The sequence below is a fragment of the Drosophila novamexicana genome, unplaced genomic scaffold (genome assembly GCF_003285875.2).
Source record: "Drosophila novamexicana strain 15010-1031.04,08,12 unplaced genomic scaffold, DnovRS2.1 tig00000564-arrow-pilon, whole genome shotgun sequence".
NCBI classification, from domain to species: domain Eukaryota; kingdom Metazoa; phylum Arthropoda; class Insecta; order Diptera; family Drosophilidae; genus Drosophila; species Drosophila novamexicana.
In genome coordinates, this window is record NW_020824810.1 from 2,794,783 (window position 1) to 2,808,958 (window position 14,176).

The 14,176-nt window shown below is 39.8% G+C and overlaps 1 protein-coding gene across 4 annotated transcripts; it reads left to right on the forward strand.

The window, feature by feature from the left end:
- Nucleotides 1-946: 946 nt before the first annotated feature.
- LOC115762515 (cytochrome b reductase 1) lies at nucleotides 947-14,166 on the forward strand. 4 transcript variants are annotated; one of them, XM_030704765.1, is made up of 6 exons: nucleotides 947-1,143; nucleotides 3,851-4,001; nucleotides 13,196-13,419; nucleotides 13,482-13,704; nucleotides 13,779-13,943; nucleotides 14,005-14,166. In XM_030704765.1, exons 2-6 carry the CDS (start codon nucleotides 3,892-3,894, stop codon nucleotides 14,144-14,146), a joined length of 864 nt encoding a protein of 287 aa, XP_030560625.1. In that variant the 5' UTR covers nucleotides 947-1,143; nucleotides 3,851-3,891; the 3' UTR covers nucleotides 14,147-14,166. The 4 variants fall into 4 exon arrangements, with proteins under 4 accessions (XP_030560625.1, XP_030560627.1, XP_030560628.1 ...); XM_030704767.1 differs by lacking the exons at nucleotides 947-1,143; nucleotides 3,851-4,001 and adding exons at nucleotides 6,453-6,539; nucleotides 7,087-7,367; XM_030704768.1 differs by lacking the exons at nucleotides 947-1,143; nucleotides 3,851-4,001 and adding exons at nucleotides 6,538-6,553; nucleotides 7,087-7,367.
- Nucleotides 14,167-14,176: the final 10 nt, after the last annotated feature.

The following is a 14,176-nucleotide window of genomic DNA, read 5'->3' on the forward strand; positions in this document are numbered from 1 at the left end:
TAATATAGCAGTCCTTGTTAGTGAGTTGTCCTTGCGATTCAGACAACCGAGCAATAAGGCTGCAGCTTGAGGATAAGTAACTCCCTGGAGGATAAGTTACTGGTAACATATGATACTCATAATTATAGCTAATGCATTATGATAAATGTATTATCCCAAACTTAATTGATTATTATGTGCAAGGTATTAGGGTCTAGTCTAGAAACACATCAAAAATCGATCTGGTTCTAATAATAACGATAATGTTAATACTTATTATAATACTAATACTTATACTTATTAGCAATGATAATAATTATAATACTAATCAATAATAATAATAATAATAATTATAATCCTAATACTAATAATAATACCAATAGTAAAAAAGCTATTACTAATACTATTAATAGTAATAACAATAATAATAAATTTAATACTTGTTCTAATTATAATAATAATAATAACAATGCTAATAATTATAACACTAATACAACTACTAATAATAAAAATGATAATAATAATACAATTACTAATACTAATAATAATAAAGCTAATACTAATACTTATATTACTATTACCAATAATAATAAAGCTAATACTAATACCAATAATAATAAAGCTAATACTAATACCAATAATACTAATAACAATAATAATAAAGCTAATACTAATACAATTATTAATAACAATAATAATACTATTTCTCATCGAGCCACTTAACTGCACTCACTTATCAGAGGAGACCCGCCCAATGTTTCCAGTCTGTTTTGAATGCTTTTGTCCCACTGTCACGCAACGACACGAAGTTGGGTTGTTCGAAAACCCCCAAGCCCCAAGCCAACCAGCAACAACAACAACAACATCGAACGAATTATTCGATGTTCCCAGCGCGTCGAATGCTGCCGGCAAACAATTTAGTTCGAGCGCAGCATTCGTGGCGAGCAGACGTGGCGCGGCTTTGGCATATTTCCCCCTGTTTTGTGGCATCGTGCGCTTGCATATTTAGCATATTTAGCTAAAATGCTAAATTAAAGAGAAGTTAATCGCGCTGCAACGGCATTTAATTAGTGAACATTTGATGGATTTATTAATTAAAGCGCATAAGTGAAAAGTCATTTGGAATTTGAATAGTTCGCAGTGCGCACTGTATAACAACTTGGGGTAGGTTATAGTAACACGACCGATTATTTGTATTGTTTGGCAGCAGAGCGACGACAACAACAACAACAACAACAACAACAACTGCAGCAGCATCAGCATCAGCAACAAGAACAACTGTAATTGCCCGGACCTCTAACCATTTCCGGCAAGCCCCAAAGTTTTTTCTACCCTTAAAAAAAAGAAACTACGCTTAATCGGATTATTAAGCTTTGTCCGCAGATAGAATATACTCTACAAAACGGGAGACTAGTGGCAGGCTTAGCTAATTGAGCCTTTCTCATTCATTCATTATTAATGCATATACGCAAAAGATTCAAACGAAGCGTCAAACATATTTCGAATAGTTTTTCGGTTGCATGGCTTTTGTTATTGTATTCAGATACGGATACGGAAACGAATACGCCGCATTGCATAATGTGCAGTTTCCTATATCAAATTGGGTCTGGGCACTGATATGTGGGCGCCTCTAGCCGTACAATTGGGGCCATCGGGCAATAAGTGCTAGCTAGCCATATCTTATAATTCCCTCTCTCCCCTCCCCCTTATAATTCCCTCACGCAATGGCGCTCTCTGTGTGCAGTCGGCAATTGAGACATGGACTTATGTGTGTTTCCTCTCGGAATTTGTAGATCCAAAGATTAGAATATCTGACATGAATTGTAGAGAGTGAATTTTAATGGAGTGCAGCATTAGTCGAAATATATTCAATTGAACAGCTAGGAAAGTCCTAGGATTTTATTCCCAAATAGAATAATACAAATCGAACACATTCGAGCAAGATCTTGTCCGAAATCCTTTTCTTCATCCCCATCGATCATATGATGCAAATTCTTATAATAATTATCTTATTCTTGAACCAAGAAGGTCGCTTTTCCTCAAGAACAATCCTGTCGGGAAATTTGATTCATTAATTCCCATTAATCAAGTAATATTCATACCATATACATTTCAGATAGTCCTTTTTCTCCAAGTGTATCAGACCAATCAAATTTGCGCGTAGTTCCCACAGTTTTCTGTGCTGCGTACACATTCAAGGAAAGTGTTGTTACTATTCCACAGGCAGGTCGATGGAATAGTTTGGGTTGTTTGTGTGAATGGATCAACAATTTGTAAGTTGGAAAAGTGTTGTGACACAAATCAAGTACGGAATGGACTAGGGTAAACAAGGTAAAAGGACAGTCTAGTACAGTTATGGGCTGTATAGGTAGTATGGGGGAGGTTAGTTATTGGTTGTGTCCATTGGCCATTGGCCAAGTCGAGCCTGAGAAATGGACACATGTCGATTATGCAAAGCGATTCGATAGATAGGAAAACTCATGCATTAAAAGGAAGTTTGAAGTGTCCATCAAATGTCTCCTGGGCTGAGTTCAATGAACTGCCAATAAATAGAACAGACGTGTGTGTACTTGCGTATAATTATTGGTACTTTTTGTTGTAGTAGTAGTAGTAGTAGTTGTAGTAGTTGTGTGTGGGCCAGGCTGAGAGACTTCAATCAAACTGCGACACGAGGCGACATCCATGTCGGAAATTGGCGCTCTCAACGATTCTGCAGAACGCACTCGGACGTATGATAGTCAATTTTACACGTCGACTATGTCTGCCACAGCGCACAATAACAAACAAAAGAGTAAAAACACACACAAATTGAATATCGCCACACCGAAACTTGTATGCCCTTAAATGACCAAAGAGCTGTCTGAGCTGATATTCAGTTAGTTTCAGCTCACTTTTATTTATTTATATTCAAGTACTTTCTTCTCGCACGTAAGACTTATTCCCTTTTTTGCACAAAGGACTTTTTCTCTCATATAAAACTAATTCCCTTTATTGCACATGGGACTTTTTTTTTATCACGCAAGGCTTATTTCCTTTTCTTTTCAAATACAAATCTATAAACATACAAAATTTGAGCTAGAAATTTAGCACATGCTTGCCATGAGCTTATCTCCTTGACGTCACAAAGCCAATCAAAAAGCTAAAGTACCCCAACTTGTTTTTCTCTTGAATGCAGCTCAAGTGCAATGCACTCAAATATGTTGATGCCGCATTTCTACCTTTGGGCGAGCATTTTGTGCATGTCGCCCCATAATATCCAAAAATAAAACGAAATTTCCATTTTAAGCTTAAATAATATATAGAGAGAGAGGGAGCGGGAGAGAGAGAGAGTGTGTGAGAGAGAGAGAGAAATGGATCAGTTATCGGCAGCACTCGACTGCACAATTCATTCAACAATATGGCAGAGATTGCAGCTTCATTTCCATTCAGAGCGAATGAACACACACACACACACACACACACACACACACACAGCTATTCACACCCACACACACTTAGCTGGCAGCTACGTAATGAAAAGTGGCATATAACGGCGCCGCCATTCATCACCACAGAGGGGGTAGCAAGAGGGGAGGGAGGGGGGGTTTGGAACAACCGCACGGCCAGCGGCTGAGATTTTCGCCCCCCATATTATTCCAGTGGCAGACCCTGCTGGATCCGTGTCCGCATCTGTCAGCAACAGTTCGCCACTTCTGACTCCCATTTTAGCTGCTACTAAATATTATGGAAAATATTTTTATGAGCTGCACATAAAAAGCCAAAAATAAGGGGGGGTGGGGAAAAAAAATAGAGGGAAAAATAGTCTCTTGCTGTCTGCTGCAGTTGGACTCCGATTTTTGATACAGCTCTTAATGTTTCATCCTTTTGACAGGCGGCCAGCAGCAAACTATCAACAATTGTGATTGCCTTCACATGGATAGCAATTCGGTGAGTCCCCTGCCACCGCTGGCCATCATGGAGAACGAGAAGACGCCGCCGGGCACGCCCAATGGCATTGAAATGCCGCCGCCGCCAGATGAAAAGTGAGTCCATTTATTAAGACAATGTATTTTAAGATCTTCAAAATATAATGCCAAGTCTTAAATGTCTGCTAATATGCAATACTGCTACTCGGGGATATTATTTATGTCCTCTGGGATATTTATTCTTTTATTTTGATCCTTAGGCCAAAAAAGGTGCTCCCCATTTAAATCGTTTGAGTTTTAGCCAAGACATCCCACTTGGGTGTCAAAATAATCAGATATACATATTTCGACAAAAAAAAATGTCTTGTCAAAATTGAATGCAAAATTTATCTTGAGGTCAAACCAAGAACAAAAAGTTATTCTTTATATAAATCCGTTGAGTTTTGGCATTATGATAGAGGAAACTTTACGCAGAGTAAAAATTTAAACAGGCTATGAATATGTCCAGCTTGTATAGAAGTAGGCTTTGTTTAAATACAGTTAGACAAAAGTATCTTAAAGAATTGCAAGGTCTCAGTCTCAGTCAGAAAAACAGATCGATAGACGCAACAGCTACTGCTTAAGTGTTATATATATACCTTGTGTCGCCCGTTTCTACAGGGTATTTGCAGCAATGTCAACACATGTGTATTTGCCGCATATGTTTTGAAGATCTATTTGTTCTATCTGCTAACGAATTAAGGAGACATGTGCTGTTGTTGCGCTCTTTCAGTCCATCAACTAATCAAAAAACAAAAAAAAAGTTAAATAGAAATTTAAATAAATTGTGTCAAGCTGAATTGGAAAGCACATGAAACTGGAGCGCCTAGCATTGGGCGACATCTAGCCGAGAGCTAAGCTGAGCTGAGCCCAGCCGTGCTAGTTATATGACCCGGGCTCGGGAGCCTGCCTTGAGCTCGTCCGCGCGGAGCTGTCGTCAAACTAGCTCGTTAAAACTGTGCACATTAATTGTTCCGTAATGGGCCCAAGTGTAACCATTTACATTTCCATTGGGCCCAAGGAACACCAAGTTACGTATACGCCGCTTTATTAATGCACAGCATTTGGGCCACGCCCTTTGGCCCAAAGCGAGGGCGCGAGGCAAGGGGGCGACCCTTAGACCTGGCGTACTCCTTGCCTTTGTTTTTTAATGCGCCAATTTCCTAATCCATGTACACGGTAGGTCGTAAATTCTATTTTAATATGAGCAGCTCGCAAATCACACACAGACCACACACACACGCACACCTTCGCACACCTTTCGCACACCTTTCGCACACACATTCAACAGTTGATCGCGTGCGTGCGCACAGTTCTTTCCCTAACCATATCCTTGTTTTCATTTTCTATTTTCTATTTTTTTTTTCGTCTTTCACCTCATGTAATTACGTACATATTTTGTGGCTTTAACCTGGAAACTTTTGCTCATTTCATTTCGATTTGAAGTAATTTGTGGGCGCGCTCAGCCAAAAACGAAAACGCGTCCATTTCAAGGAGTTGCCAGTTGTCTCGTGTTTCGCACCTGAGCAGCCTTGCCGTGTGTAATGAGCACGCATTAGCAGGGTGTGTGAGGCTTCTCTGTGTGTCCCTCAATGTCCTGTAATTAACCGACCCGAATAGAAGTGTCCCAGTTTCGTTTAGCATTTACAAACTTCATCTATTATTTATATACATTTGATTAGTTAGGTAACCGTGTCAGGCAGATGTTCTGATTGATGTCCCTGTGCGCACTTATTAAATGAAGCTCTATTAATAAATAAATGAAAATTCTCTATTAATAGAGCAGCAAATTAACCAAGACCTCAGGACTATTGTAGAATTGGACACCTTGTTTGTCATATTTTTTATCAGAGCTACTATTCTTATCATGCTGTCAGCTGAAATCATTTATAATATTTGCAGAAACTCAGGCAGCTGCGGCTATCTTTTATAATATTTGTCTAAAAGTCTCGAAAATGTGTTGACAAGCAAAGCAACAACAAGGTCACATGCGCTTGTAAAATGCAATTGCTAGTTAATATTATTATCTTATGAGAGATACACTTGAAATAAATATTATACAAATCTGCCAAAATTATTTAGACAGTTATAGAGTTATTTTAAGTGTGATTTCATTAAACATATTTACTTTTAATTAATATCTTCAATTCAAAACACTTTTGAATATGGCGCCAAAGCTTGTCGCTGGTTTGTGTCTTCGCTTTGATCAACCTTGCACAACATATTGAGCTTAACAGTGCCTATTTGAGTTTAACATATGCCTAACAGCAGCATTGCATGCACAGTCTGTTGACGTTAATTTTGATTTTAAGCTTGTCGCATTTGTTGCTTAATAATATTATTGAAACACAAATAGATGTGTCTATAGATAAAAGACAAAATAAATAAGCTCTCAGAATTAAAATGTTCTATTTTGTTTATACGTTATCAATTTAAAATAAAACGGACAAAAGCTTTAGCAGCGGCAGCAGCCATTTCTCTCGCGCCGGCAGCAGATCCCACACACAAACCGCCAGCATTTTCAGTTGGTTTTTCAGTTGTTCATTCGCTGTCGATCGGCAAGGGACATTAATTGCGGCTGCCGGGCGTTATTTGAATATCGTGTGGAAAACAAATGTGTGTGTGTTTGTGTGTGTGTGGATTTAAGTATTTTGTGTTTGCCAGAGAACAAAAGGAAACAATATAAACAATAACCTTGCGCTCTTATATAGAAAGTGTTTGGTTTTCATTTTAAATAGAAACAGCTGAACCTATATCTATGGATGCCAGTTACATTGTCTTTCATTTAATGAAATCGAAAGTTGTCGAAAAGGCAACACATTTGCATACCACAAGACATCAATCACGTTACCTTCTTGAATATCTTTGGGTACCGAAACCCAAAGCGAAACTAAAACATTTTTTATTTTCCAGAATGCCTTAGATTATTGTGCCTGACAAATTAACGTGCTGATTAGCAAGTCGATTCTCTAAATGTCCGATTGATATACTTATATATTCGTCTAGCGATTAAGCAAATTTTTAAATTATTTTTTATTTAATCTTGACTGAGAGAGTCTTAGCTTCAGTCTTAGCTTCAGGCTCAGCTTCAGACTCAGCTTCAGTCTTAGCTTCAGGCTCAGCTTCAAATCTAACGAATTGAATTTTCAATTGTAATTTTTAGAGAGCTTCAACGAATTGCAAATATTTTTTGTGGGAAATTCCGAAAAGCTTTTTACATTAGCCAAACGCTCGCGATCTCGATTTGCGATCTACAAAAAAATAGACGCGCTGTGACGTATTAATTACGTATACGCCGTGTGCTCGCCGGTTTGCTTGGCGCGCCAAAAAGAAAAACAAAAACAAAACTAAAAACTAAAAACAACAAAAGGAAAATCTACATAAATTCGCTTAAATGCGCGATCGTCATTTGGGCAAAATGCCGCGTGGAGGAACGACAACAGCGTAAGTTAGCTCTTCATCAAATCAACTTCATGTTGATTCAACAGATTATACAACAATTAGTTCACAAATATAGCTGGGCTGTAGTAAAGAATTATATCTGGACTGTTTATTAGCATATCAAGGCTTTTTTGCTGCTAATTAAAGCATATTTGACACATCTTGTCTGCCTAAAGCTCAGCTGAGACGAGGTCTTATCTAATGGAAAATGTGCCTTTAATATGTTAGAACATTATCGGAACAAATGTAGAAAATGATACCAAAATAGTTTGTGTAATTCGTGGAAATTTCGGACCTATACGAAGGCAGCCGTTTTTTTTTTTTTTGCCTTAAGCCTAAGCCTTGGCTAAGATGAGGTCCTGTCGTACAGGATATAGAGTCTGTAATATGTTAGAACATTATCGGTACAAATGTTGAAAATGATAGTAAAATAGTTTGTGTAAGCTTCGGACGTGAACAAAGGCAGCTGTATTATTGTTTAATGTTTTTTTTTTTTTTTCATTTAAATAATCAAAAATTAAATTTTTTAATCAGGCGATCTATCGCTTCTTAGTCTCTCAGACACCTAACCTAGGCCATCCCCTCAGTTCACCTGGAGGCCAAATAAACTGAGACTTGCAACTCGTCGAGCTGCCCTCTGCCTTAAAAGACAGGCTCAAAAACATTTAAATTGATAAATTATATGCTGCTTTGGGGGTAGATACATATGACTGCATATGCCGCTTTAAATAGAGTACTGTGAGCCAGGCTGCCTGGCTCTTAATTCGAATTCGAGCTAAATAAAAAAAAAAAAAAAAAAAAAAGAGAAGAAATGTTTATAAATATGATAAATAAATACAATAATTCAATGAATAAATTGCAGGGCAACTGCCACACAGTGTCGCATTTGCGCTGCGTGTCGAGTTGTAGTACTGCGAATTTATGATTGTATCTTTAAGATACAATTACCAGCGCGCACACACACACACACACACATGCAGGCGAAACACAAGCCGCAGGCCTTTTAAACAAAACGGGGCAGCAACCGCACGAAAATGTTTCAATTGAAACTCCCCGAGACGGCGCTCTGTCCGTAAACAATTGTCGCCCATTGTAAAGCAACACCACAGATACACACACACACACACACACAGTTACACAGCTACACACACATAGATACAAGTTACACTTGGTTGTAGCTAAGCTTCGTTACGCGCACTTCATCATAATTAACCCGCAGGATACACACACACATTGTGTGCGTCTGTTTTTCTTTTGATACACTTCCAGAGCAGGGTATTATAATTTTGTCGTGAAATGTGAAAGGAAACATCTCCGAACCCGAAGTATAGATATTCTTGATCAGGTCCTTCCGTCTGCCCTTCCATCGGCTGTTTCTATGCGAAGTAGGCGCTCAGTTTTAAAGCCTGAAACTTTGCATTCGTCCCTCTTGCTGTTGCACCTATATCATATAGTTGCCATAGGAACGATCGGACGAAAAGTAGGTTCTTGCATGGAAAACATTTTTGTTCATCAATAAATATAAACCATAACCTGCGCTTCTTAGATATGGGCACTATGAGGTTGGGTCTCGCTAGAGTATTAAATGTTCGGCGTACCCTTCTTTCCTGTTTCTTTTCTGAGCTTGATTTTCCGTCATGCTTGCGAGCATATGTTTTAATTTAGTTAAGGTTTAATTGTAGTTTTAATTCGTTTTAATTGAAATTGTGCCCAAGTTTCCTGCATGTCAAACACCTACTTAAGCTGCGTGTACTTACAGATACACGCAGCCAGCACTTGCAGATACTTTTGTATCTGTGCCGCGTCAATAGTTGTATGCTTGTTGCAGTTAAACGAGTCGCGCTCCAGTTTTGAGTGCCATCCATCAGCTGTTTTAACCATAATTAGCCCGCTTTCAACTGGCAGAGTTAACTGCCCAAAGACAACTCATGGCTGGGCTCTCATTATGGCATAGCTGTTTGCACTACGTTTCAGATACATTTGTATCTACTGTGTGGAAATCACATGAGCTTATCGCCTGCCCACAAGACAAACAGCCAGATAAAAGCTGACGGACATTATGCTATTTGTACTTATACATAATGTGTGTGTAGCTATTTAAATAACCTTTAAATTGTTATTCTCGTTGTAGTTTATACTAGACTAGAATAATAATCACAAGTATCTTGCAAATCTCTGATGTTAATAGGAGTGGAGAGTTTGGAATTAAACCTTGAAATAGATCAGACATATGTATCTATATATAAGTTCTTATTGGGCTTGCAGATGTCGGCTTCAATATTGTAATACACTCATCTATGGCTGATTGTAGCTGCGGCTGCTTTCGCCGTGTCTATGAAGATTGTTGCGGTTAAGGAACTGTCAGCTTAGGCTTTGGATTTGGCGCTTTCCTTCATTAGACACGCCTGGCACCAGGCAGTCTCCAGCCAAGTCTGCTGTTGTTGTTGTTGTGGGCAGTGTCAACAGCCGCAAATTGTTGCTGACCCATTAGCAACAATTGGCGCTAAATCAGCAGCAGGCACATTGAAAGCCATGGCTGCAACAGCGGCTGCAGTTTCAGGTTCAGGTTTAGTCTGCACTTGCAACTTGCAGCCGACTATGTAAACCGAGTTGTTGCACAAACGCAGCAAAAGCAAAAGCTTTTAGCGAAATTTTCCCAGAGCCAGTTCAAAACAAAAAAAAAAAAGTGAAAGAGCTGCACAGATGCAGATACAGATGCAGCTACAACAAGATGCAGCTGCATGCAGGCTGCCAGCCCCCCCCCTCTATTCCCCCCCCCCCCCCCCGCCCTTCCCCTCCTGTGGCTGCAACAACAATTTGTGGTCGTTGTTGCACTTGGGCGGCAAGTGAAATGTGTGTTAAAGCAAGCGGCTTCTGCAGCTAGGCCCCCGCCCACACTCTCTTGTGCAATGTGTTGAAAACTAAATGCTGCAGCCTGCACACACAGCCCCAACCCCCTCACCATAACATGTGGTATAGGGTATATACATATATATATGTATAAATTGTTTGTTTTGTTGCATTGGCCGTTCATTGACATCGCTCGCCGAGGCATGCAGCGACTGTCAGTGCAACAACAACAACAACAACGTCAGTGGGGCACAGCCAGACGGGCGGACAGACAGACGGACGGTCATTTGGTCAGACACTGACGGATGCCGCGGCGCATGTTAATTAAAGCGTTTATTACGAGTCGCGTATCACAAAATGATGCAAGTGATACAATGCAGTCGGTACCCAAACCCAATTACCCCTCCTTACCCCCGTCTACCCCCCCCCTCCCCTTGAGAAAGTGCGTGCTTAAGTATGGTATTAAACAAGTTGATTTTTTTTAATAATAATACCCTATACTCATTAAAAATGCTAGCGAGCATCTAGTCTTGTTGCCTGACTGCATGAAAAGCAGAAAGGAGTTGAAGGCGTTTAGCTTGGCATATAGGTTATCGGAAATCGATAAATATCGATTTTCTATTCAGAACATAATGTAAGCGCTATAAGAGGAAATATCTGATTATAGACAATTATTGGAATGCCGTCTTTAAGCCCAAGAGATTTTATGCCAATCTAGAAATCGATAAATATCGATTTTATATTCGTTATTTTAAGGCCCCAAAAAGATACACACACCCAGATCGAAATGTAAGCGCTATAAGAGGAAATATCTGATTATAAACAACTATTCGAATGCCGTCTTTAAGGATAAGAGATTTTATGCCAATCTACAAAATCGATAAATATCGATTTTATATGGGGTAAGCATGCATTTTATAGTCAGAGTCTAGGGTATGGGATAGTCTAGTACGCGAAACTTCATCATCACTTTTACTTGATTTTTAATGTGTTTGGCTTTTGCTTTCATTATCACGCTGCGACCGATTTCTTTGCTGTGCGCACTATTAATTTAAATAATAATCATTTTGTTTGGCTTTCGTTTTGTTGGAATTGTTTTGCTGTCACTTCAAGTGCAACCGCAGCGCAAAATCAACTGCACTTGGAAATGATTAAGCGGCTCGTTGGCCAACAGAAATGCGCCTAATTACCACAGCTCCATTCAGCTATAGCCCCCACCAGCCCAGCCCAGCCCCCCTCCAGCCCAGCTCTGGCCACTTGGCGTCTCTTTATATACCCCAAACACATTAAAAGTGTACAAACGTATGTAACAGGCAGAAGGACACCACAAATATTGCCGATCAGCATCCATAGTCGAGTATGTATGTATTAATGCAAGGATCTCAGCACCTACAAGAGCTAGAAAGTTGAAATTTGAAATGTAGGTGCTCCTAGCGCCTCCTTGCCCTGTTTCAAAGTAATCGATCAAAATCTATATACAAAATCTATAAAAACCCTGTTTTTTGAGCAAATCTCGTAAGTTATAAGGGCTGAAGACATCAAACTTGACAAGTAGCTTCTTGAATAGTATATATATCTTGAATTTGATAACTATATAAATGGTTTAGGGTATACCCCAGTCGGGTGCTCCCGACTAGAGGCTCTTACTTGTTTGTATCTGTTTTCTTGTGGCAGCTGCTCTTCGAATTGAATATGTGTGTGGCAGCATCTCTGTGAGAAATCCCACAGTCCATCCCATTGGCACCCACTGCTCTTCTGCCGCAACAATGCATCTGTTTCGACACTGAGATCATCGCCATTCTCAAATGTTTTGTCATATGAACAACAGCAGCAGCAGCAGCAGCAGCTCACGCAACATAATGACGAAAATGATATGAATAACAAATTTAATTGGCATCCAATTTCATATGAACTATATTTCATGTGATAGTTGAAAGCCATTTGCTGGAGTTCGAAGCGTGTGGACAGATCTACAATATAAAAAAAAAAAATAATGCTTGCATTAAAATATAAGACATGAATCTATAATAACTACTGCCTCCTGCCCCTCGATTTTTACCAAACCCAAAGAAGGTTTTTCAATTTCTGTCAAATAACGAAGAAATATTGAAAAAAAAGTCTAAAAATATAAAAAAAACCGTTTGATTACTTTTGAAATGCAAATTTGTCAAACTCAATGGGCAATATTAAAGCGAAACAAATAAAAAAAAAAAGAGATAAAAAATTAAAAATTTTATACGAAAAAAAAGTAAGAAATATTGCTGCTTGAAATGCCTTTAAAGATCTAAAGACAGAATAGAGCTGTCCGGCAATTACCTTTGACAGGGCAAATGAGATAATTGCGAGTACAGTAGTACCCATTCATGATGACCGCAGTAAATATTTGCTTTATAAATCAATTAAGCCAGATTAGAGCTGCGTATTCAATTAGTGTCTGGTTTAGCCCAAGAGAAATTTATGTAATTATGCAAACGGACAGACAGAGGGACGGAAAGAGAGAGAGAGAGACAGAGAGAGAGGGAGAGAGGGAGACAGAGAGAGAGAGAGAGAGAGAGAGAGAGAGGGAGAGGCATACAGAGAGACAGACAGTCAGAAAGACAAAACGTCGGATAGAGAGACAGACGGACAGAGAGACAGGGAGCCAGACAGAGAAATAGAGAGAGCGAGAGAGAGAGAGAGAGAGAGAGAGAGAGAGAGATTGTCAGACAGAGAGACAGACAAAGAGTCGGACAGAGATACGACTGAGAAACTCGGACTGATAAATTTGCAGACTCTAGCTGCAATTATGACATACAGAGGAACTCTAATGTATATATATGCAGCATAATAGGTCGGGTTTAACTTGGATAAATGGACATAATAAATGGCAGCTTTATAGATCAACTGAATCGAGCTATACGCGGCAAGCCTAAACAAAAGTAAATTCTTTGCGATACAAACTGAAACTTATTGGGATTTTATGTGCTTGAATTTAATTGCAGGCGATATGAGGAGGATCCGGATAATGCCTGGAACTGCTGTTCCTGGTGTGAATACCTACTGATTGTCATACTCTCGACCATTTTACTGGTGGGCGTATTGATACTCACGCTATTCTGGGTCATGTTCTATCGCGGAGGTTTCGCCTGGACGGAGCGACCGCTGCAGCAGTTCAATTTACATCCCATCTTGATGGTCGCCGGCTTCGTAACGCTCTCCGGATTTTGTAAGTGTCCATACGAAATAGAATTGTCTTTTGGGTAATTCGACTGAAGATCTCGATTGCAGCTATTTTAATTTATCGACTGTGCCGTTGCGTGAAGCACATCTATGTGAAGCTGATTCACATGTTCTTTCATGCCGTTGCGATACCCTGCATTGCGCTCGGGTTCCTCTCCGTCTTCGATTCGCACAACGCATTGCAAAAGGTTAACTTCTACAGTCTGCACTCGTGGCTGGGCTTCGTGACAATGGGCATGTTTCTGCTGCAATTCGTAATTGGCTTTTTCACGTAGGTGTTGAGTTATATTTGATCGTCTCTGGCTCTAATTACGCTTTGGATTTGCCAATCCGGCTTTGATTTAGCTTTCTGGTGATGCTCTGCTGTGAGAACAAGACATATAGCTGCCGCTCCGCCATGGTGCCCATACACGCCAGCCTGGGTTTGGCCAATTTCTGGCTGGCGATTGCCACATCCGTGTCGGGCATTATCGAGAAGGAACGCGAAACTGCCAAGGATCCAAACTTGAGGTGGGTGCCCAAATCCTATAAATGGAACAGGTTAATATTATAATATGACTTGCTCTTGCAGTGCGGAGAACCAACTGATTGAGCATTATATAACGAGCGCAATCGGACTCACCCTGGTCGTGATCGGCATCATTGTCACCTTTGCCGTGCGAAGGACTAACGCGCCGGCATCCGCCAAAGTCTATGTCACCGAACGCATTTAGATGGGCTACAGCCCAGGCCATGCCCAGGCT